This window comes from Aspergillus wentii (genome assembly GCF_001890725.1).
Source record: "Aspergillus wentii DTO 134E9 unplaced genomic scaffold ASPWEscaffold_10, whole genome shotgun sequence".
NCBI lineage: Eukaryota > Fungi > Ascomycota > Eurotiomycetes > Eurotiales > Aspergillaceae > Aspergillus > Aspergillus wentii.
Window position 1 is genome coordinate 439,409 of NW_024467841.1, and position 21,852 is coordinate 461,260.

The 21,852-nt window shown below is 48.5% G+C and overlaps 11 protein-coding genes across 11 annotated transcripts; 7 read left to right on the forward strand and 4 right to left on the reverse strand.

Annotated features, from left to right (window-relative positions):
- Positions 1-1,085: 1,085 nt before the first annotated feature.
- ASPWEDRAFT_79820 (uncharacterized protein) lies at positions 1,086-2,910 on the forward strand (the record flags this gene model as incomplete). The annotated part of the gene is made up of 11 exons (XM_040839557.1): positions 1,086-1,141; positions 1,201-1,214; positions 1,269-1,341; positions 1,405-1,625; positions 1,681-1,791; positions 1,851-1,994; positions 2,057-2,271; positions 2,324-2,530; positions 2,577-2,604; positions 2,662-2,777; positions 2,827-2,910. Coding segments are annotated over 11 exons (1,269 nt in total), but the record flags the coding sequence as incomplete, so codon positions are not given.
- Positions 2,911-3,052: 142 nt separating this feature from the next.
- Positions 3,053-4,361, reverse strand: ASPWEDRAFT_122425 (uncharacterized protein; the record flags this gene model as incomplete). Its single annotated transcript, XM_040829159.1, has 2 exons — positions 3,053-4,132; positions 4,200-4,361. The coding sequence occupies 2 exons, from the start codon at positions 4,359-4,361 to the stop codon at positions 3,053-3,055; spliced, it is 1,242 nt and encodes a 413-aa protein (XP_040683516.1).
- A 1,367-nt stretch (positions 4,362-5,728) lies between these two features.
- ASPWEDRAFT_143818 (acetate uptake transporter family protein) lies at positions 5,729-6,736 on the forward strand. Its single transcript, XM_040829450.1, has 3 exons — positions 5,729-6,128; positions 6,190-6,364; positions 6,413-6,736. The coding sequence occupies exons 1-3, from the start codon at positions 5,755-5,757 to the stop codon at positions 6,728-6,730; spliced, it is 867 nt and encodes a 288-aa protein (XP_040683517.1). The 5' UTR covers positions 5,729-5,754; the 3' UTR covers positions 6,731-6,736.
- Positions 6,737-7,087: 351 nt separating this feature from the next.
- Positions 7,088-8,617, reverse strand: ASPWEDRAFT_55384 (phosphatidylserine decarboxylase; the record flags this gene model as incomplete). Its single annotated transcript, XM_040838202.1, has 1 exon — positions 7,088-8,617. One exon carries the CDS (start codon positions 8,615-8,617, stop codon positions 7,088-7,090), a length of 1,530 nt encoding a protein of 509 aa, XP_040683518.1.
- A 1,166-nt stretch (positions 8,618-9,783) lies between these two features.
- Positions 9,784-10,794, reverse strand: ASPWEDRAFT_298568 (uncharacterized protein). The gene has a single exon (XM_040833333.1). The coding sequence runs from the start codon at positions 10,520-10,522 to the stop codon at positions 9,995-9,997; it is 528 nt and encodes a 175-aa protein (XP_040683519.1). The 5' UTR covers positions 10,523-10,794; the 3' UTR covers positions 9,784-9,994.
- Positions 10,795-10,833: 39 nt separating this feature from the next.
- ASPWEDRAFT_165554 (uncharacterized protein) lies at positions 10,834-12,950 on the forward strand. The gene is made up of 5 exons (XM_040829909.1): positions 10,834-11,097; positions 11,153-11,190; positions 11,246-11,313; positions 11,390-12,546; positions 12,597-12,950. The coding sequence occupies exons 1-5, from the start codon at positions 11,066-11,068 to the stop codon at positions 12,772-12,774; spliced, it is 1,473 nt and encodes a 490-aa protein (XP_040683520.1). The 5' UTR covers positions 10,834-11,065; the 3' UTR covers positions 12,775-12,950.
- On the forward strand, positions 12,921-13,647 carry ASPWEDRAFT_46610 (uncharacterized protein). Its single transcript, XM_040836800.1, has one exon. It carries the CDS (start codon positions 13,144-13,146, stop codon positions 13,321-13,323), a length of 180 nt encoding a protein of 59 aa, XP_040683521.1. The 5' UTR covers positions 12,921-13,143; the 3' UTR covers positions 13,324-13,647.
- A 314-nt stretch (positions 13,648-13,961) lies between these two features.
- Positions 13,962-15,150, forward strand: ASPWEDRAFT_121698 (arabinan endo-1,5-alpha-L-arabinosidase; the record flags this gene model as incomplete). The annotated part of the gene is made up of 2 exons (XM_040829101.1): positions 13,962-14,773; positions 14,826-15,150. 2 exons carry the CDS (start codon positions 13,962-13,964, stop codon positions 15,148-15,150), a joined length of 1,137 nt encoding a protein of 378 aa, XP_040683522.1.
- A 633-nt stretch (positions 15,151-15,783) lies between these two features.
- ASPWEDRAFT_177582 (uncharacterized protein) lies at positions 15,784-16,159 on the forward strand (the record flags this gene model as incomplete). Its single annotated transcript, XM_040831681.1, has 2 exons — positions 15,784-15,843; positions 15,905-16,159. 2 exons carry the CDS (start codon positions 15,784-15,786, stop codon positions 16,157-16,159), a joined length of 315 nt encoding a protein of 104 aa, XP_040683523.1.
- ASPWEDRAFT_46612 (copper amine oxidase) lies at positions 15,918-18,562 on the reverse strand. The gene is made up of 3 exons (XM_040836801.1): positions 18,095-18,562; positions 16,532-18,023; positions 15,918-16,477 (listed from the first exon to the last, which is right to left on the reverse strand). The coding sequence occupies exons 1-3, from the start codon at positions 18,398-18,400 to the stop codon at positions 16,275-16,277; spliced, it is 2,001 nt and encodes a 666-aa protein (XP_040683524.1). The 5' UTR covers positions 18,401-18,562; the 3' UTR covers positions 15,918-16,274.
- Positions 18,563-19,319: 757 nt separating this feature from the next.
- Positions 19,320-21,808, forward strand: ASPWEDRAFT_177584 (putative C6 transcription factor; the record flags this gene model as incomplete). Its single annotated transcript, XM_040831682.1, has 9 exons — positions 19,320-19,354; positions 19,401-19,520; positions 19,568-19,671; positions 19,733-19,870; positions 19,926-20,470; positions 20,518-20,791; positions 20,839-21,014; positions 21,063-21,246; positions 21,291-21,808. 9 exons carry the CDS (start codon positions 19,320-19,322, stop codon positions 21,806-21,808), a joined length of 2,094 nt encoding a protein of 697 aa, XP_040683525.1.
- Positions 21,809-21,852: the final 44 nt, after the last annotated feature.

The window sequence follows — 21,852 nt, forward strand, 5'->3', positions numbered from 1 at the left end:
TAGGGCTAGGGTCCTCCCCGTAGAGAATCACGTGGCTACTCTCCTTGCACTCTATTTGTCACCACCAACCCAATATGCAAGGAAGCTTGTTGAGATCCAAACCTCTTAGCTGTTTATCTAACCTATGCCTCAATAAGGAGTACAAAAGATGATCAGTGATGCAGGAGGTAGAATTGGATCTCAATTGCCAACCCAAGTCCCCGCAATCGGCCTCTGTAACGTGACAACCCCAGTCCCCAGACTCGTCTCCAGTCCATGTCTCCGGTCGCAGTGGGAACGCGCTCCCGACGATCTTTCCTGGAAAGACACCTCTCCACGATTCTATTACATACGAGATTCAAGCATGTTGTCTTGGCCTTCGAATAATATCATACGGGGTAATCATACGATGTACCCTCGGCCTCTTTCTTTGTCGGTTGCACACTGATTCGACGCCAGCACGTTGTGATTGTTCTCTCATTCCTCTTCGGCACCGAGACACATGGCCGAATTGCCACCAACTCGCGGTCTCACCGAAGAATGCATGCACATTCACACTGGGTGGTATTTGGCCGCTAGACCCCACCAAGTTGGTCTTCACGTCGCAATTTCGCTAGGCCATTCGCAGTGCAACCTGAGCAGTGCCGGTCGCTGAATCCGGTGTTCATTTGCGATCAGCGAGATCGGGTTCTTCCGTCCATGCAACCAATGACAGCTGTACAATATGTTTCGATGGGGCAATTCCAAACGGCTCTATGAGTCCGTGGTAGACTTTTCTAGATGAAGGCAACAAGACCTGGAGAAGCTCTGGTTCCTCTCCAGGCGTCAATAATATTGTGAAAAACAAGCCCACGTTGCTCCCTGTGCTTCAACACCACTGAATTGCGCGGAAAAGCCTACCCTTGGAGCCAGTTCCTGTCTTTCCTTCAACTCAGTGGCTTCCTCTAAATTTGGCTGTGTACATACTGCCCCTCATGGTCGCAAATTCGAACGTTTTCGACCTCCACGAGGACTCCGTCGGTCAACTCGGACACAATCGACCTCCCTCGTTGGACTACGACCAGGAAAAGTATCTCGAGAAGGATGGACATCATGATGCGTCCGGTGATGCATTTGGAAATGAGGAATTCGCCGAGGTGAAATACAAAGTGTTAACGTGGTGGTGAGTTGAAGCCCGATTGCATGTGTGCGATCTCTTGTTAACAAGTAACTATGCGGCAGGCAATGTGGTTTGCGTATGTGAAACCTAGGAGACTATATCTTCATCCTATATCAAGCTAACCTACCAGTCATGGTTGCCGAAACTGTATCTCTCGGTGTTTTGTCCCTTCCAGCCGCCGTGGCCACACTTGGGCTCGTCCCGTAAGTGATGCATCCAACCAACGACAGATTACTCGACTTGGCAGCATGATAACATCTTTGTAGTGCGATTATTTTACTGCTTGGCCTCGGAATTTTAGCGACTTATACCGGATATGTCATTGGGCAGTTCAAAATGAGATACCCACACGTGGTCAACATGGCAGATGCTGGTGAAATCATAGCAGGCAGTATTGGACGAGAGGTTGTCGGAGCCGGTCAATTGCTGTTTATGGTGTTCATCATGGGCAGCCATCTGCTCACATTTACGGTTGCGATGAATTCAGGTAAGCTTGGTTGCCAAATTTCTTCTTTCTATCTGTCTATTGACCTTTCTCTCAGTCACAAACCACGGAACGTGCACCATTGTTTTCGGCGTTGTTGGATTAATCGCATCCTTCATCTGCAATATCCCTCGAACCATGACCAAGATATCCTGGTTATCCCTTATCTGTGAGTAGACTTTTCAGGGCTCTCACATATAGGTCGCTTTATAACTAACGCACATTTAGCATTCATAAGCATTATTGCCGCCGTATTGACCTGCATGATCAGTCTGGGAATCCAAAAGCCAGGGTCAGGCCATGTTGACGTTACCACCAGCCCTGATTTTATCAGTGCCTTTTCGGCTGTCATGAACATTGTCTTTGCTTTCGGTGAGCCATCCTTTTCGGGATCAATCCGGTAATGTTTTGCTAACCCTCTAATTTTCTCTCAGCTGGTCATGTCGCATACTTTGGCTTCATCGCCGAGTTGAAGGACCCGAACGATTTCCCCAAGGCCCTTTGCCTTTTGCAAGCTACCGATAATGCCTTGTATCTGATCGCGGCCGTTGTCATCTACCGCTACGCTGGTGTCGATGTCAAATCCCCGGCACTTGGCTCTTCTAGCCCTATTATGCAGAGAATCTCATATGGAGTCGCTCTCCCCACTGTATGACAGTCGTCCGTTTCCTTCGTGTGCCCTTTGTTAACCGTGTCAATAGATTCTCATCGCCGGTGTCATCTACGGCCACGTTTCATGCAAGTACATTTATCTACGGTTGTGGAAGGGTACAGATCGTATTCACAAGCGTGACTTCGTCGCCGTCAGCTCATGGTTGGCTATTGGCCTTGTTCTTTGGACAATTGCATGGATCATTGCCGAAGCAATTCCCGTATTCAGTAACTTGCTGAGTTTGATCGTTCGTTCTGTCCCAACCATTTTCCTCGAGGCTTTGATGCTAACCAAAACATTAGACTGCTTTGTTCGGCAGTTGGTTTACGTGTAAGTACTTGATTTTATCTGCGTTCGGACGAGCATATGCTGACAATTACCAAACAGACGGTTTGAGTGCTATATTCTGGCTCTTTATGAACAAAGGCGTGTACTTCTCTTCCAAGCGAAAGATCTTTTTGACACTTGTAAATATCGGTACTGTCGGGTTATGTCTGACCTTGGTGCGTCTTCCGAAACAATTAATACTTAATCTGGCTAATTTTTTCCTAGTGTGGCCTCGGTCTCTATGTCTCAGGGAAGGCAATTCACGATGACTCTGGGAGTAAGAGCTTCTCTTGTGCAAATAACGCCTAATTTGTGGTGTGAGTTTTATAGTGAGTTCGGAGAATTCGCCTTACACATGAACATATTTAAAGCTTGAACATAATAGCATTCGAATGTAAATAGGATAACTAGATCATTAGATAGATATCATCTGCATATATATACATCATGTTCAGCTATTCACAACTTCCACGATGCCTTTTGCCACATAGTCAATATTCCCCTCGTTCAGTCCGCAAATACTAACTCTCCCCGAAGGCAACATATAAATATGATAATCATCCTGCAAGCGCTGGACCTGATCCTTCCGCAGCCCAGTATAACTGAACATGCCAATCTGCGCCTCGATATGCGACCAGTCCCCCCTGGCGCCCAACTCATCGAGCTTCCGACGCAGTTCGGTCCGCATTTTCTTGATCCGGGAGCTCATCGTCACCAAATCCTCATTCCACTGTGCCTTCAGCTCGGGACACCCCAAGACCATTTCGACTATTTGTGCCCCGAATCGAGGCGGGTTGGAGTATTCCGCCCGTGCCATAAGCGATAACTGAGACTGTGCTCCATCCGTAGACACACCCCCAGGAACGACTAAATGCAACGCGCCCACTCGCTCACCGTACAATCCAAAGTTTTTCGAAAACGACTGCGCAACGCACAAACCGGGGATATGCTCAGAGGTGCTGTCGAAGAAACGCTTGGTGAAATATCGAACTGACCAGGCATCTCCGTCGACATCGCCAGTCGCAAAGCCTTGGTAGGCACTGTCGAAGAGAACAAACAGCCGTTTGCGCTGTACCACGTCTGCGATCTTCACCCATTCTTCTTGACTCAAATCGATACCGGTTGGGTTATGTGCGCACGCCTGTAGAACGATAACATCATTCGGATGCGCCTCCGTCTCCAACTTCGCGATAATCCTGTCAACATCAACGGATCGCGAACCCGGCACGTACGAGTAAGGATATGTCAACTGCTCAATATCTTGCGCCGCTTCAGTCCAGATAGTATGATGATTCACCCATGTCGGATCCGGTATGAAAACCCGCTTTGGCTTGAGATGCTTGGCCAGAAATAAAGCACCGAGATGGTTGGCGCTGGTCCCCGAGACGGCTTGGATGCTAGCGATATTTGCCTTTTCCGCCAAGTCTGTTCCGAAGATGAGTGTCTTCGCTACGGTGGTTAGGGTTTTTGAGCCGGCGATGCCAAGATATTCGTGGCTCCAGGATGGGTCGAGGGCGATGCGTTGTTTTGCCTATCATATGTATAAAAAACAAGGTTACCATGTGCGGTGTGTAGTTATGGTGGATTGGTATACGTACCTCTTTCACGCTGGGCAATACCCACGGATTCCCTTTTTCATCTCGGTATGCGCCTGCTATCAAGGATACCTTGTCTGGGTGAGTGTCGGCTTGGAAATCAGCCATCAACCCGAATGCGATGTCTGCGGGGAGGACAGGGATGTTGAGATATTGAGTCGCCATTCCTCGGTTGGCTGTGGATGAGAGGGATCGAATTACGCGACCGTTGAGGATCGACTTGGGGATTGATTTATTTAATAACATGGTGGAACTATGCGCTTTCGGGAATGAAGAAGTTGTTTTGGCCGGTGTGTATAGATATACTGGTCGGCGTCGGAATGTGAGGCCGATATGCGGGGTCGAAGCATTTCATTGGTATAAGATGAAGAATCTTGCATTGCACTAATATGATTGATATCGGCTATATGATATTTATATAAGAGTTTAGATTTTGGACTTGCTATCTCACGACAGTCATGACTGCTAATGACTATGGCATCGGCATCTTGACTTCTCTCCGAGTCTGCGATTCAAGCACAAGATAAATATGAATAATTAACTTCTATCACGGTCATAGTCAAATTGTGCATAATTTGCCTGAGAGACTTGGCTGTACTCGGCAAAATTTCACCATCCCGAAGTGGATGCAGTCGTCTTGGCCACCCGGTGTCTCGGTTGATCTCGCTGCTTTGCCTTTTGTCCGAGAGTTCAGATATTGAGATGAGATATACAGGGCTTTGTTGCCAGATCTGGCATTGAGAGGTGCCTGACAGATGTGGCGACTATCACTTCCCTTGCACTCACTATTCATGCATTTCTTCCGGCGTTTTTTATAGACAGGAAATACTTCAACTATTGTATCCATTACTTAATAAATTGAAATCGCATTGTCTCTCCCTTCGCTAAGATGAAGCCAAGACAGTTACAGCCCGTCTCTCTTAATGTAAACGTCATCAACTCAACGAATCCCCCGCCAACCATCGAATCCCAAAAACCGGCTTTTCGATCGGCATCTCAAGAATGAAGACATCCAAAGTGGCCATTTCTGATTTGGTAAAGAACCGCAACTACCGACCAAAACCGCCGTTATCCACAATTTAACATTAAACTTCCAGCACTATCCAGAGATGCCCAGATACGGCGTCCAATAGCACGCCAGATGATCTCAGATATCCTCCAATAACCTCATGTCGCCCCAAGCTTCCTTTTCCCCAGATCCACCATTTCCCTGGGGAAGTCGCCCAATGCGGAGATGGCGGGGATGCTGATCCACCGTGCAGCGAATATCGCGGCTGCACTTTGCGTTTGTACATTGTTACAGACCACTTCTTGTGTGGTTGCCTCTGGTCGAATACGCCCTTTTACGCTTCATTATGATCGCTTCTGCTTTTATATTACATTATAGTATCGTCGATCCCCCGCTTTGGGTCTCTGGTGGTTCCCGATGGACATGCCGGGGGAATGGATGATGAGGTTATATTAAGCTGTCGTCCTGGTGGTATTCCTCAATCATTCTCAACAGCCTCCTTCTTGCTATTCCCCCTTTCTATCTGAAATCCTCCATCTTACAATCACCATGTCTCAACCCGAAAAAGCCCCCGACATCGACGACATCAGCTCCAGCAACACCTCCTCCCCACCCGAACTCGAACACCAACGCACCACCCAATCCTCCCACATCGACTATGGCCACTACGGTCCCCTCGCACACGTCAACACGGCCGAAAGCCGTCTCCCTGCCTTTGGGGGTGAGTTCCAACCGGGTCTCTACCGCCCCGTCAAGGGGCGCACAATCGGCAACCCAGCGCCCCTAGGCTTGTGTGCGTTCGCATTGACGACGTTCGTCCTGGGGTGCATTGAGATGAACGTGAAGGGCGTCAAGGAGCCGAATATGTTGGTTGGGGTGGCGCTTGCGTATGGTGGGCTGGTGCAGCTGTTGGCTGGGATGTGGTATGCTGATATACCTATTTACCTATTATTCTGTTTTTGAATGGATGCTAATGAGTTGCAGGGAAATGGCCATTGGGAATACCTTTGGTGCGACTGTTTTGTCTTCTTATGGCGGTTTCTGGATTGGGACTTCCATTATCTACATACCGGGTGGATTCAACATTATGGCTGGGCTTGAGAAAGCGGATAATGGCTCGCCTGCGATGTTTTATGATTCTTTTGCTTTATATCTCATGGTTCGTCCAGATCCCCGTATTAAAATTATGATGAATTAACATGTTCAGGGCTGGTTCATCTTCACCACGCTGATGCTGATGTGCACCATGAAATCTACGCTTGCCTTCTTTTCGCTCTTTTTCTTTGTCGATTTGGCAATTCTCCTTCTCGCTCTCGGGTACTTCCTCCGTGACGAGCAGGAAACTCCCAACGCGAAATTGACAAAATCCGGTGGTTTCTTTGCTCTTCTGGGTGCGTTCCTGGCGTGGTATAATGCATTCAGCGGTATCGCAGATAGCAGCAACAGTTTCGTTGTTGTCCCTGTGTTGCATTTCCCTTGGTCTGAGAAGGGGCGCAAGTCGAGAAAGGGACAGAGTGCTGTTTAAGATGTGGATGGTTATACTTTTTTCCTTAAATATAATTCCATTTCTTGGCATTCGCTTTTATACTGAAATTAGTCTATTCTACTTACTACCTCCCTAGTGCTTGCTTTATACTGGCTTCCTATACAGACTCCTACAGCCTATTAATCTTCATATATTAGATGACAAAGCTACATCGGGAATAGTGGTCGAAAGATCAATTCATTTCATGACTAATGTATGAAGCATTGCATTCAAGCAATGGGCCAAAGAGTAGTTCCGTAGGACGGTAAACTATGCACAAAGCATGATCTTGTCAAGTACCTCCAGAGGTTGCTTCGTTCAGAGAACCAATCCCATATCATCTTTGCCTATTGCTGTTTACTTCCAATCGGCCACGTGTTCTCTGATGTGCAACTTGGTCTTGCCAGCTTCGAGACCAGCCTTATAGGTAGGTCGTTTCTCGAAGACAGTCACGATATCAGAACCGCCGAATTGGAAGTAGGAAATGTTTTGTCCCTTCTGCAGGTAATCTCCCTTTTTCACAGTGAGGACGACCGAAGAGACCTGGGCCATTCCAATGGGCAAAACTGCAACGCGGCCATGGCCTCCCTCGGGCTTTTTATTGCCCTTGCTGTCTAGGTCAGTGTCAATCACAACGAGACCACGAGTTTGACACCACTGGTAGCCAGCATGGTCGGGTGCAGTTATACCAACGTCGGGTTTCGGACCGTTGGCACTAGGCTGCTCAGACTGGTTTGGTTCGAGGTGATTGTTCTCCCTGTAGAGCGCGAGAAGATTCTCTTGACTGTCGGAATTGGTTTTCTTCTCAAGTTCCGCGGTGTTGTCGAATCGTCGCTGAAGTTCTTGGGGACTGACAATAATATCACGCTCGGGGGAGATGGTTGTTTTGCCCTCCTTGGTTATGGATTGGGCGACTTGAAGGTAGACTTGTTCTTGGATGTTCTTCGCTTCGACCACATAGCCCTCCACAGGGGCATGCTGACGATGGTAATCGGTCGGCCCGAGGAAAGCGTGCGTGAAGCTCCCGTTGTCATACCTTGTATCCTCAGTGCTTGTTCGGACCAAGTCTTTGATGGGCCATTCGATACCCTTGATTTTGATAGACACTTCGGCAGATTTGGTATCGTCCGGATTGATATGAACAATCCCATTGTTAATGTCCCAGTGACCGTTAAATACCGAATCAGCGCCCTGGACAATGACTTTGTTATCACCCTCTCCATCAAGTGGGCGGGACTTGTTGATATCGGCCCATTCTCGTGAAAACCAGTCATTGAATGATTTCCAACCTCCATCGGGAACTTTCCACTGCTCATAGCGATGCCCGCGGTCGTACTTTTCGCTGCCTCGGTCTGCATCGCCAGGACCTTGGCCATATTTCTCGCTGGTGTAGAAACTCCAAATGTTTCCAACCGACTCAGGCTGGGACATGTACTCTCCCAATCGCCGCGCATACGCAACAAGCCAATAGGAAAGCCACCTCAAATCGGTATCGGTAAAGGTGGGTGCGATTGGAGTTTGAAGGTCGCTGAGCTCCTGCTGATTGAAAGGCCAGTAGAACACAAGGATCTTTCTCAGGACTTCGTCCCCCGTGGAGGTGACGGTAGGGGTCCACTCAATGAGTTTGTCGGCAAATTCGAGATATGTATCCAAATTCGTGATGTTCTCCGCGCCCATTTCCTGCTCACCATCCTGAATTGCGCGCTTAATGGCTTTGTTGAACAAAAATAATCTATCGGTCTTGATTGGAAGCTTTTCAGCCTTCGTCTTTGGGGTATTGATAATCGGGGTCCGCCGATTGATAAAATCAATCAGGTCCTGAATAATGGCATGCTTAGGCTTGTAGGTAATTGGATTCTCGAAATCGTCGTTGTTGGACGCATTCATGATGGGCAAATCCATGGAAAGATTTCTTGATTAAAGAGGAGTATGAATGTCACGCAGAAAGAACTCGAATTGACTGCAATCTTTTTGAATTCTGGATGAGAGAACAAGCCTGGAGAAGAGTAGGCTTTTATAGACAATATTGACTATCAATAGCGTCTCCAGGTCGGTGGTCACGTCACAACTATGGCATCATCTCTTCCAGACTACATTCTCATCCTCCGAGCATGGCATCTCGTGTAGGTTACGATGGCGAGAATCAAGGCAACAATTTCGATCACACCATCGTCATCCGCCGTCTAGATCATTGTCTCCATAGATGAAGTGGTCATATGGACTCCACGGCCGTAACAGTCATTGGATCATGATGCTGATGGCGACCGCGGATTGAGGCATTTTTTCCCCTGCATGGACGGGAATAGATGCATCAGGTAAGTCTCCCACTGCCATTGTGGCTGGCTGGCTGTGATGCGAATGCAACGTGCATTTCGCAGCGACACATTAAGGCAGACCTTGCATATGCAGGTGGGCGGGGAGGCTGCAGAGTGCTTTCAGCCCCCCGAAGCCACCTCACAATTGATTCATGCACAATTGGCCAAGGAAGGAAAGATTGACATCAGGTATGAGGGGTAGAAAGTGGTGAGGCGCTGTTGGCGAACAGGTCGAACAGCTGTAATGTCGAGATTGACCATCGAAGATCATTGGGAGCCTGTTCCATCACTAACAGGAAACAATGATCGACTGGACCTAGACAATGAAACGAACGCGAAGATCAGGAAAGAGAGGAGAAGGCCAATCAATGTTGATGCAAAGGATGAGGTTCCCCGCTTCCTGATGTCTCTTTTTGGCCATGTCACCTACTCACTGCCTCCAACATGCTCAATGCAATCGTAATGGAACAACGAATGGGATCGAGAAGAGAATAGGGAGAAACAAAGGGGGCGTCAATATACAGCCGTATTGAGCTGCATTCGGAGCGGGTTGGAGCAAGTTGAGAGCTCATTCAACGGGTGGGATACGTGACACCCTGAAGCAACCATGGTTAGCTTGGATTCGGGCGCCTGTCATGGAGCTGAAGGGTTGCATAATGCATATCCGCTTCACCACTGGATGCAAAGTTGCCTTGGTCATTTCAGCTTCACTGTTCAAACCGACATCCCCAGCGCATCGAGTGATCTGCGTGTTCTCCGTGGATGAAGAGTGACGAACGGGTCGACCCCGCGGTTAAACGAGACGCACATGGTTACGTAATCGGTCCCCCGCTCACTCAGTGTTCAATCATGTTGCTTTATAAGGGTGAATCATTGATGTTATGCGTGCAATCAAGTAAATCCTGTCTGTTTTCGAATATTCTATAATAAAAATAAGGGTCGATGGGGGTTAACAAGGACGTGGACAAGGTCTGCTGGTGTGACGCTGACTCCATTGTCCCAGTCGGCCTTCGAGATGACAAGTCGAAAGGTGGGGCAGTTGGAGGTGAACTGTTGATCTAATGCACCACGATGAGGCCGGTGGAGACGGTTCGCCATGGTGGCTTGAGCTGAATGAGCTGAAACTCATCGACTCTTCGATTCCTCTGCTGCCATGCTCATGTCGATCTGAGAGACTTCCACAGCGTTCTATGAGGGTATTCGTGGATGCGATGACCGAAACAGCAGTAAATTCCCGTAAAAAATCAAGAATCATCATTATGCATCCATAAAGGGAAACACTAGCCTGGATCTGGCCATTTGAAGGCCTAATCTTCATGGGGAAAAGTAAACTGCGCGCAGATTGCATCCGGAATGACAACTCAACCTCAGCTGAGCCAATCTGTGGATTTCGTCTACACTTGACAGCCAATCTAATTTCTGACATCGGGCATGTTCCATGGACAAGACCGGCACATCCGTGTTGACGTCTCCCCATCCTTGTTTCCTCTAACCTACACTCAGGCGATGAGGTATTGATTCAAAAGTACGACCCACAATATTCGTGACATGAAGTCAGCTCTGGGGGCTGAGAGGTTAAATCTGCAATGTAATAAAAATATTATAGTGATAGGGGTATACAAAGCAACATTGATGCAATGACTTCATTCTGCTGGCCATTAATGATCAATGACAAGCAGTGGCGAGCAGTACATGGATCGACCACTCATTCTGGACTCTGATTGAACAAGAACAACGTGCTGAAGCTGCATCTAGAATGCATAAGCTGACTGTACCATCACCTCATTTCACACACATCATGATTTGCAAGTGAGAGGCCTGATATCATAAGAAAAGGACCAACAAATGCATCGCAACCAGGCACCCAGTTCGAGATTGTACGCCGCAGGAAAAGGATAAGCCCCCGGCCATATATATATGCCGTCAAATTCTCAAGGTCCTCGAGTTGGTTTCGAATCCAGGATTCTACACTGCTATCTATTCAATCATTTGAGTGACAAGCTCTTTACCTTGAACAATCATGTCTGCAGACTTGAAGAAGTTTTATAATCAGTTTGTGGCCCAAGCTAATTGAAATGCAATGTGTTGACTGATATGTGCGTGTCAGAGTCGATAAGCTAGCAGATGGCGAGTTTATTGACAAGAGTAAGTGATTCATTCTATTTGTGTGAAATCCACTCATATCTCATTCCAACTCTAGGACTGGCCACGGCCGTCTCCCACAAGTCAGTTTCGAGTGAGGCTGAAAGCCGCCCACATGTAGTAGAAGTATGTATTCAATGACTGGACAGATATGCCGTGTATGAAAGATAAAAAAAAAAAAAAAAACTGACATGCTTTCTAGATGGAAAAGTTCCTGGAGGACGAGCTGGGCAAAAAGCTTGGGGCGGAGGTACAGCCATTTTCCATGGGAAAGCAACAGAAGAAGAATCCAGAAGACCCCGACCTCGATCTGCCCCCGATTCTGGTTGCATGGTATCCCCCGCGAAAGAGCATTTCTACAGACAAGAAAACCCTTCTCATCTACGGCCACTATGATGTCCAGCCTGAACTGACCGGCTGGACACACCCGGCCTTTAAGCTGACCAGAGTCCAAGACCCCAGTGGGGAGAAGCTATATGGACGGGGATCTACGGACGACAAGGGCCCGGTGCTGGCATGGCTCAATGCTATCCAAGCCCACAAGGAGGCTGGGATTGAAGTTCCTGTCAATCTCATCTTTTGCTTTGAAGGCATGGAAGAAAGCTCGTCCGAGGGATTCACTGAGTTTCTTGAAAAGCATGGCAACGATCTGTTCAAAAACGTGGATGGAGGCGTTATTGCCGACAATTACTGGATCACCACCCGAACCCCATGTCTGACATATGGCCTGCGAGGCATCAACTACTTCCGAGTCACCATCGAGGGCGCCCCCAAGCAGCTCCATAGCGGCATCTACGGGGGTGCGATTGCTGAGCCCCTGACAGACCTCTTCAGTCTCTTCTCCAAATTAGTCGATAACAAGGGCAACATTCTGATACGCGGGATCAACGACCAGGTCGAACGAATCACCGCAGACGAGAAGGCCCTGTACGACAAAATCAATTTCACGTTGAAAGATTTTACCGACGCAATTGGCAGCACCAGTATACCACTCTACAAAGAGCCAACCGACATCCTGATGCACCGATGGAGATATCCATCCCTCTCGATCCACGGCATCAACGGTGCGGATTCCAGCGACGAACCAGGCACCGCCATCCCGAACAAGGTGACAGGCGCGTTCTCCATCCGAACCGTGCCCAAAATGGATAGTAACACTGTCAACGAGACGGTGATCAAATATCTCAAAGAGGAATTCCAAAAGCTGGGCAGTAAATGCCAACTCACAAATATCGGAACCTCAGCCGAAACTACTCCATACTGGTGGACGAAAACCGATGACCCCAATTTCGCGGCGGCTGCCAAAGCCACCAAGGCCGTTTACAACACTGATCCAGACTACACTCGAGAGGGTGGAAGGTGAGTTCTCCTGGAAATTAAGTGAGACGACAGTTTGCTGATCTTTACAGTATCGGTGTTGCATTGTATCTCCAAAAGATTCTCGGGGAAAAGAGTCTTCTGCTGCTCCCTGTGGGTGCGTCGGATGATGGCCCTCATGGGCCTAACGAGAAGATCGACCGAAGAAACTACATTGAAGGAACCAAGTTGTTTGGTGCCTACTGGCACTACTTTGCTGGAAAGGCTTAGGATTTTCTGTCTGGACTTCGGTGCCATCTGAATATACCTCGTGGTCTTCGTTGGGACAGTGATAAACATCAAGGGCAAAGCGTAACATATCCATCGGTATACGCAATGAAATTGCAGAAATACTACACTATCCAGAACATAAAACTCGAAATCCATGAATCTTAGATAAATCCAGTCAAAGTTATCGTCTCGGTTCATCTGGACAAGAGCATGATGATCTTTCGAATAAATCAAATTATCGTCCAAGTCAGAACACAATCAGTGACGATCGCCAGGCTAAGCCACGCTGATCCTTGAAAAACAAATCCGCCTCGTCCAACCAAAGCCCCAAAACAACCCAACAAAACATGCAAATTCTCTCAGCCGATCATGGCTTCACTCGTGTTGGCTGGACAGTCCTTCTCTCCACAGATCCCGTGTTTTATCCCGTTGTTCAGGCCGAATGCTAAGAATAACCCTGTCCCGACCGTGTTGGCTAGTCTGATCGAGATCTTGCCATTGCTGAGCCTCAATTTATTTATTATTATCGCCAAGTCATATTCGAAATAAAAGTGAAGATTATTTAAAACTTGACAGCCATACAAGCTGCTGGCCTGAGCGGCTGTGTTGGTGGGCCTGAGGTTGTCGGCTGTCGGTCGGTGAAGTTATACAGACGGCTCGCCTGCAGGATTGCAATCTTGATGAATCCTTCAGGGCTGCAGGATGAAGGACATCTCCGAAGGGGCAGCCGTTGAAGGATGATTCGCCTGTTGGAATCGAGTTGGAATTATCGTTGGGCTGTTGGTTGTTTTAATTTGCTCGATTCTTCTATTAATTGTTGCTGTTGCTGTTGTTGTATCAGGTTGTATGAGGTGGCATAGACTCAGTCGGCAGAATGATAATTAATAGTATCATAATATTCTCTAATCATAAGACTCATGCAGATATGTAGACTCCTTTTCGATGCATTCGATTAATTCAGATCTGCTCTGCAGCTCCACCAAAGGATTCCTTGGGGGCGATACACCTCGACTAGCCTATACAGACTGCGCCCCAGGGTTTGTTTTGGCCCCATCACCAACTCTTCTGCACACTATCCTTGCTGTGCCTCTGCATCAGAAAGGGTCTTATCATCTATAAGTAAGTCCTTTCCCCGGTTTCATCTGTCTTCCCCATCCATCTCAACTTTAATCCTCTTCATCTCCATCATGGTCTCGTTCACTTCTTGGTTTCTGCCCCTGGCAGTCTCGTATCTCGCCAGTTCTGCCATCGCGGCTCCTGTCAACGAGAATAACAAGCACGTTCCATCTCAAGAGGACTTTGCGAATGCCATCAACCCAACCACTGCCTTCCCTGAGCCCAACTGGGCGGGCGTCTCTGCCCACGACCCCAACATCGTCGAGCACAATGGCTTCTTCTACATGTTCAAGGGCGGCGTCCACGTCCCCATCCACAAAGCAACCAACATGAACGGTCCCTGGAAGGACATCGGCGCCGTCCTCGACAAGGACAGCGTCATCAACAAGGCGAACAAGTCTCGTCCCTGGGCCCCCACCACCATCTACTACAACCCCACCAAGAAGTTCTACTGCTTCTACGCCATCAGCCAGGGTGGAAGCCGTAACAGTGCCATCGGTGTTGCTTCCTCCGACAGCATTGAAGGTACCTGGACCGACCACGGTGCCCTCGTCCAGACCGGTCAGAACCAGCCCGAGGTCGTTCCTTACACCGAGACCAACGCCATCGACCCGGCCTTCATCATCGACCACAAGACCGGCCAGCCTCACCTGCTCTACGGTAGCTACTGGTCCACCATCTGGTCGTTGCCCTTGGAGCACGACCTCCTCTCCGTCAAGAACTACAAGAACCCCGACGCCTCTCACCTTGCGTTCGTCCCCGAGGCAAAGTCCAAGCCCGAGGAGGGCGCGTACATGACATTCCACGACGGATACTACTACCTCTGGTTCAGCCACGGCAAGTGCTGCAACTTTGAGAAGGGCTTCCCTGCGCAGGGCCAAGAGTAAGCTTCCCTCTACTAAAATCCCATACATGACCATATCTAACTGTCCTAGATACAACATCCGCGTCGGACGATCCAAGAACATCAACGGCCCCTTCGTAGACAAGAGCGGCACGGAACTTCTCAAGGGCGGTGGTACTATCGTCTACCAGTCCAACCACGGCAACACCTACGCCCCTGGTGGTCTGGGTGTCATCGAGAGCGCCAGCACCGAGGGCGACAAGGACGTCCTCTACTTCCACTACCTGAACAAGACCATGGGCTATGGCTTCACCAAGGCACAGTTGGGATGGACCTACCTCGAGTACGACAACGGCTGGCCTGTCGCAAAGGCCGACGACAAGCCTGCCTACGCAAAGGGCGCAAAGAAGGACTAGAATAAACCTTCTTCTCGCTCAGGCCTGCATCTACTCGTCCAGGAGGAGGTTTAAAAAGGAGGAAGTTAATAATGTTTCTGGTATATAATCTTGTATAATTATTTGTATGTTCTAGATATCCCGTTCGCATGTTAATAGATTTATATCATTTCTACCCTTCTTGACCATCTTCTATACCCATTAAACTCCATCCATAATACTCTGTAAAAACAACCCAATTCACATAACCACCCACGATAAACCATAAACATTATCCCTTCTGATCAATCCAAAAAACAATACACATATCACATCCCCAGACGATCATAACAAAAGACACTAGACAGACTTTAATAAAAGCGCCGATCAACAACAACGAACACTCCACAGTCCACATGGACGAATAAAACACCCCGATATGCATGAATGTGGTCAGCCAAGAACTCGCGATATCGTCATTTCTGGGGATCGCGACTTGGCAAAGAAAGGACTGGGGAAGTTCGGGTAAATCCCCCTGAATGAATGCGGATTTTAAATACGACTTTCTTGCTCGAATCTTTTCTTTTTCTCTTTCTTCTAGTCATGCTGAATTGTACAATATAATTACTCTCTACATTCACTTAATTTAATATCTAAACAAAGTCACTCTTTACAATGCATTTTCTTATTCCTCTTGCCGTGTTTTTGGGACTGGCGATTGCCGCCCCAGCGGGTGTATGTTTACCCGCCTTTCTTTCACTGTTGAAGATTAAGGCTAACAATGATATCAATGCAGTCTCCTAAACCCTCGCTTTCCGTCAGAGATGACGACGATGATAAGGGTGGTCCCCTTGGCATTGGCAGCGATGACGGCGTTCTTGGTACGAAACTCTTGAATGACGACGGTTTGAATGTTGTCAATGATGGCCATCTTCTTGGGATTGGAGGTGATGATGGTCTTTTGAATACTGGGATTGGTGGGAAGGAGGATGATGGTGGGGATGGTGACAGTGATAGTGATGATGAGGATGACGACGATGAGGATAATTAATTCATTTGACAGGCTTAGGGTGGGCACTGCATGTACGTGGATGGTATTGATAAGTATGATCAAGTTGTTCATTATCATTCATGAAATATATATATCATCTATCTAGTACTCTTCATTACAACTTCACGTTTCTGTCTCCGGCGCAGCATGCCGCTGGCTCTGGGTGCAGTGTCGACTTGTTGAATGACTGCGTGGATGCGGGTACATCCAGCGCAGGGTTCTTGGTGAAGAAGCCGTCCGGTCGGAGCATGACGCTGACCTTTTCCATTGGCATGACCGGGAAATCTTCAATACGGGGGTTATGAGTGAGGCCGAAGGCTGATGATGTTAGTATTGGCAATCCTCGTGAATAATAGATAAAGGGGAGCTTACTATGCCAGAGAACGAGATCCTCATTCTCAACCGAGTCATTCCGTTTCGCCCACTTCTCCACGCCTTGGGATTCCTTCGATTGGTTGGTGAATTCACCTGCCGCGAAGAGCTCGTCGTCCCGGTACTTAGTAACCCAGATAGGCTGGGTAGCGAACTCGGCGCGACGGACGCCAAACGAGTTCTTGCCGGCGAGGAGCATCTGGCTTGGTGCTGTTTGCAGCTTATACGCGATAGGCTTGTAGGTGATAGGGTTAATGATGTTGTCGTTTCGGATTTTGAACACGCGGTGGCGCTCGATGTTGGTCTTTGCGCTGCCGCTGGTTTTGAGCACGGTTTGCTCGGTTGTGTAGCCGACGCCGTAGGGGTTGTTGTCGTCTTCGGGCATGGGGACGCTGTCTTCGTAGTAGACTGTGTTGTTGAATCCGTCCAGGGCGGGGTCCATGCGGAGGGAGAACATGTGTTGATGGTATGGGGCCATGACGCCTGGTCCGACGTTTGTTCCCCAGGGGACGGTGGAGCCGAATTTTTCGTTATCGAAGGGGACGGTGGAGAGGATGCCGGTTGCTCGAACCTCGACTTCGATGTTGGCTGCTTGGTCGAAGATGAAGGCGAAGATGTATTCGTAGTTGGCGACGGTGCAGATCATCTGCACGACTAGCTGGCGGTTGCGGACCACGGTTGCTGCGCCTGAGCGGTAGTTGGTGTGCTTGTGCTGCAGGCCGTTGTCTTGTTCGTGGAGACAAATGACGTTCTTGAGCTGGATGGGGTTACCGTTTGAGTCTGCGCGGTAGCCGTCGAAATACTTGATGTGACCGAGGCAGTCACAGCCAAGAGAGAGCTGGTTGGCTGTAATTCCGAATCCGACATCACCGACGTCAAACGCTTGCTTGCGGTGAAATGGTGCACGGGGGTCTCCGTATGGAACAGTCATCTCGGACATGGAGAGACGGTAGAAGGTGTTCCGTCCATCATAGGTGATGTTATAAAGGACGAGACCTTCTCGGTTGTTGTATCCCACTCTAAAGTTCCACTTCTGCCAGGAGACGGCATTTCCTTGGGCGTTGAACGAAGGACCTTCTGGTTGCTGCACGATATACGGCTTGAGGTCTGTTCGCAACGGTTCTTGCAGAAGATCGTGTGCATACTGGATAGTCTCGACTGGTTTCCATGGTTGTGTCTCAGCGGTCATGGTGTCAGGGCCCGCAGGAAGATAATCAATCCGGACGAGTTCCCGTGTGATGCCATCAAAGACAGGCGAGAATCGGCACGGAAGCGAATAGTGGTTGTTCTGGGGATGGTCCAGAGCAATAATGTACATGTAACACTGGAACAAACGACGACTTTCATTGGGGTCGTCGGAACCGTAGATCCAAGGATCGTTGCAGACAGTCATTCCAGGCGGCAGTTGCAGCTTGGCCACTTCTGCTTGGACGGCGGGATGATTGAGGCAAAGCTGTTCGATATCGATCATTTCGTCGACATCAACGGGGCCCTGAAGAGTCAGCACCATTTCCTAATTATTTAAAAAAAAAAAAAAAATTTAAGAAGAAGAAGGAAACATACCTGGATGTCTTTCGGTAACTCCTTCATATAAGCCACTGATCGAGTCTCTGCGTTCAACAATCCTTTGAAGAATGCCCCGGTATCCAACCGGTGGAAAAGAACCTGCAGCAAGCGAGCGGGTTTGGGAGGGAGAGGCTGTCTCAGTCTCTCTGCCTCGATAAAAGGGATGACATCCTTCTTTGCTGGTTCCTGGATATCAATCTTCTTGTATCGCAACGACACACCAGGGAAGGCATTCTGGAGGATCTTCACCGCCAGTTGGATTTCCCCGGGAGTGACGGGGTCAAAGGGGTGGAGGGGCGACATGATGGAGTGTGATGAGGAGGAGGAGAAGTTGAGAAGAAGAAGGATAAAGTCAGACTGCGACGTGGCACATCAGGGTCTTTATAACCTGCTGGAATCGCATATCTGGAGAATGCCCTGAGGCAATCCAACTGTTTTCTCCACCGGCTGTGGATTTCCACTGGAATAACAGCCAATAACAAGTCTTTTTACTCACACGCCAAGATGGAGATGGGCGAAGAAGGGCCGGGACTCTCCTCTGATTTGCTGATATCACCGTGGCGCATCTATTGCCTTACAGGGTTTAGCGTGGTATAGCTGGATAAGATAAGCGATAAGATAGCACCTGCACACTCTATTCAGCGATAGCTTCCTTTCTTCGATTTTGCTTTTTCTTGACTTTGCTGGCATCTCTATAGTAAGTCAGTCCGGCTCAACGGGATTGCTTTGTTTCTACGGACATGCAGGGACGTCAGCAGTACAACCGTGCCGAGGGCGGGCATCTGGCCTCTTGCCTGCTGGTCTCAGCCGCAGCGTCAGTCTGTCTACCCTTTTCTCATGCTGGATAAATATCATCAGAATGAAGAAGGAGAATGGATAGGGAAACCCATTGTGATTTGACAAGTTTATGGAATTACAGTGCCTAGAGGAATTCCAGATAGGCTTTCCCTCTCGTATCTGGTTTATAACGCATTTGCATGTCTAGGGAGTTACCAAACATGCACAAGCTGCTCCCGGATCAATTTATCTCTATCTCAGTATAGTCCAACCATCTTCAAATGACAAATTGATTTTGTATCTCCAGATATCCAAAGTCGATCGTTTCCCTATCCAAATGCGGGGTTGCTGACTCACCGATAACGGCCGATAAGCAACAATCCCCGTCGATAATATCAACCGACAATCCAACAAATTCTTGCTGCATCATATACTGTATATATCAATGGATTCCAGTCGGCAGCGCAGAGCGACAAACGCGTAAGTCGATCAATTCATCTTGAAGTCGCCATTTCTGACTCGCCAGATGTCAACGATGTCGTTCTCGCAAGGTCAAGTGCTCCGGCACGAATCCGTGCGACAAGTGCCAGCAGCGTCGCCAAGAATGCGTGTTTGAAGAGGATCGGAAGATTGTCGTTTCGGAGGAGTATGTCTCTTATTCTTCTCAATTTATTATTCCATGCTAATTGCCAGACTCTTTCGGTCGATGAAACGGAGACTCGAAGAAGTTGAGGGGCTGGGGTCCGAAAAGAAACGGCGTCGTGTGAGCGGGGACAGTGTGAACAGTGTCGAATACGGTAAGGAATTCAATTGAAACATCTCAATTGGGCTATACTAATTATTATTATGCCTTACCAGAAGAACCAGCATCAGAAACTGAGGGGCAAACGGCGGAACCCACCGAGACTCGATTCGAAGAACGATTCGCCTCGAATCCGTTGGTCTGGCCGAGATACTTCAAGCATACGGGACGCGGACAGGGACAGCGAACCTGGCGTATGTTTTCTCTATATACCTTTTCTCAATCAGCAGTCAATCACTGACAAAATAGTATTTCTCGGACCAACGTCCACCTGGTCCTTCAGTCGTCGCGCCCTCACCATCCTCCAAGCCCGCCTCGATCCCAGCAACACCAAACCAATTCCCTTCGCCGTGGACGGAGATGCATATCAATTACACCTAACTCAAGCGGCTTCTAGCGATCCACCAGATGTGAGCGGCTTACCCTCACTAGAATACGCTCTCTACATGCTCAACACGGTCAAATTTCATCTCGGTCATTTGTATCGACTGTTTGATGAAGAGGAATTTCTCCGTAATCTCCACGAGTTCTATGAAGACGCAGCTGGAAAGGTCAACGAGTGTCGGTTGTGGTATGTACAGTTTCTGGTTATATTGGCATTTGGCGAGGCGTTTCTGGCTCCGATCCGAACCACGTCCAATACATCCACATGGACGAAATTCTTTACAAGAGCCATGTCACTGTTGCCCGATATTACTGCGCTCTGGAGGGAGCCGATCCTAGCGATTGAAGTACTAGCCATGGTTGCGCTTTACTTCCATTCGGTGGATATTAGAGATTCTGCTTATTGCTACGTAAGTCTTTCCCACTTTCGTCGGAAGGGTTGTATCTCATGGGATAGATCGGTCACGCCATGCGTATGGCTCTAGTAGAAGGCTTCCATCGCGCTTTGCCGGTCGATCAACTGGGAGAAAAGGTGGCCGAGCGATCTACCAATATCTGGTGGACAGTATATATTCTCGATCGCAAATTCGCATCGCTTATCGGAGCACCAAATTCGGTCAACGATGAAGACATCACGGCTGTTCTCTGGGATCCCCGGTCGTGCTCACAACAGACTGCTGCATTTAGTTTGCATGTGAAGATCTCGCAGGTCATCACACGGGTTATTAATAGTAAGTCAGCAGTATAGATAAGATTTTTCTTTTAATAACTTTTTCAGCCGTGTACAGTGCGGATGGCAAGCTGGGCGGGGTCTTCCTGCGAAAGGTGCGAAGCGTCTTACATGAAATGGCAAATCTGTCGCGGGAACTCGAAGACGTCTTCTCTCATCGTTTTCAAAGCTCAGTCGATGCAATCTCCGGTGTTACAACTCGGCTGACGTTATCATGCCATTTGGTATGTCTTCTATTTCCATCCTGAAACAAGCCAAGTCTGACTCTTCAGTGTATCATCGTCACCGTCCGACCGCTCGTTCTGAGTCTATTATGGGAACGCATGAACTGCTTCGATGATGGCGATGGGCTCCGAACGCTTTCCTCTCCCGTTCGAACTCTTATCCAAGCGTGTATCGATTCGTCGATCAAATCACTTAAAATACTGTCTGCTCTGCGCGACCAGAACCTCCTTGGTATGTCAATCGCTGACTGATATGACGTAGCTGACGTGTATTAGAAAACTTTCTCCCTTTCGATCTCGAAAATCTCTTTTCCGCCTCTTTCATCTTATCTCTGATATCTGTGGTTATCCCTGATATGCTGCCCGACCATGGTTACCGGGAAATGGGGTTTAGTCTGCTCGACGAGATGATCACCCGGGGAAGCCGCATCGCGCAGTTCCGCAAATCGGAAATCGAACTTCTGGAAGAAATGGCCCAGCCACTCAATCAACCCGCACCAACATCACGTCCTGAGCGACCGACTCAAAGGCATATTGACCAGACGCAGTTAGTGACACCGTTGAGTCTCGACAGAATACCGACGAGTCAGCCAAATACGTCACATCTGGAGGAAGCGCCCGACCTGTCGTCAGTTGGCGGGATGCAGGAGGAGGAATTATTATTTGGATGGAGAGATTTCGGGACATCGCTGAATCAGATGCTTTCTGCAACGGATGAGTTGAATGCGCAGAATAATCTTCTGTTGGATACAGATTTGAACGCGGATCTGTGGTTGTGGAGTGACAATAATTAGTGTGGATTTATGAATAACGACCAATCACGATTCAGTCTGACCAA

Bases quoted from the DNA above. Each gene is read 5' to 3' on its own strand.
- ASPWEDRAFT_143818 (XM_040829450.1), top strand. From the start codon at position 5,755: ATGTCTCAACCCGAAAAAGCCCCCGACATCGACGACATCAGCTCCAGC. The intron at 6,129-6,189 runs GTATGCTGATAT...AATGAGTTGCAG, and splicing joins CAGCTGTTGGCTGGGATGTG to GGAAATGGCCATTGGGAATA. The intron at 6,365-6,412 runs GTTCGTCCAGAT...TAACATGTTCAG, and splicing joins CTTTTGCTTTATATCTCATG to GGCTGGTTCATCTTCACCAC.
- ASPWEDRAFT_298568 (XM_040833333.1), bottom strand. From the start codon at position 10,522: ATGGGGAGACGTCAACACGGATGTGCCGGTCTTGTCCATGGAACATGC.
- ASPWEDRAFT_165554 (XM_040829909.1), top strand. From the start codon at position 11,066: ATGTCTGCAGACTTGAAGAAGTTTTATAATCA. The intron at 11,191-11,245 runs GTAAGTGATTCA...TTCCAACTCTAG, and splicing joins TGGCGAGTTTATTGACAAGA to GACTGGCCACGGCCGTCTCC. The intron at 11,314-11,389 runs GTATGTATTCAA...CATGCTTTCTAG, and splicing joins GCCGCCCACATGTAGTAGAA to ATGGAAAAGTTCCTGGAGGA.
- ASPWEDRAFT_46610 (XM_040836800.1), top strand. From the start codon at position 13,144: ATGGCTTCACTCGTGTTGGCTGGACAGTCCTTCTCTCCACAGATCCCG.
- ASPWEDRAFT_46612 (XM_040836801.1), bottom strand. From the start codon at position 18,400: ATGTCGCCCCTCCACCCCTTTGACCCCGTCACTCCCGGGGAAATCCAA. The intron at 18,024-18,094 runs GTATGTTTCCTT...CTGACTCTTCAG, and splicing joins AGTTACCGAAAGACATCCAG to GGCCCCGTTGATGTCGACGA. The intron at 16,478-16,531 runs GTAAGCTCCCCT...TAACATCATCAG, and splicing joins GGATCTCGTTCTCTGGCATA to CCTTCGGCCTCACTCATAAC.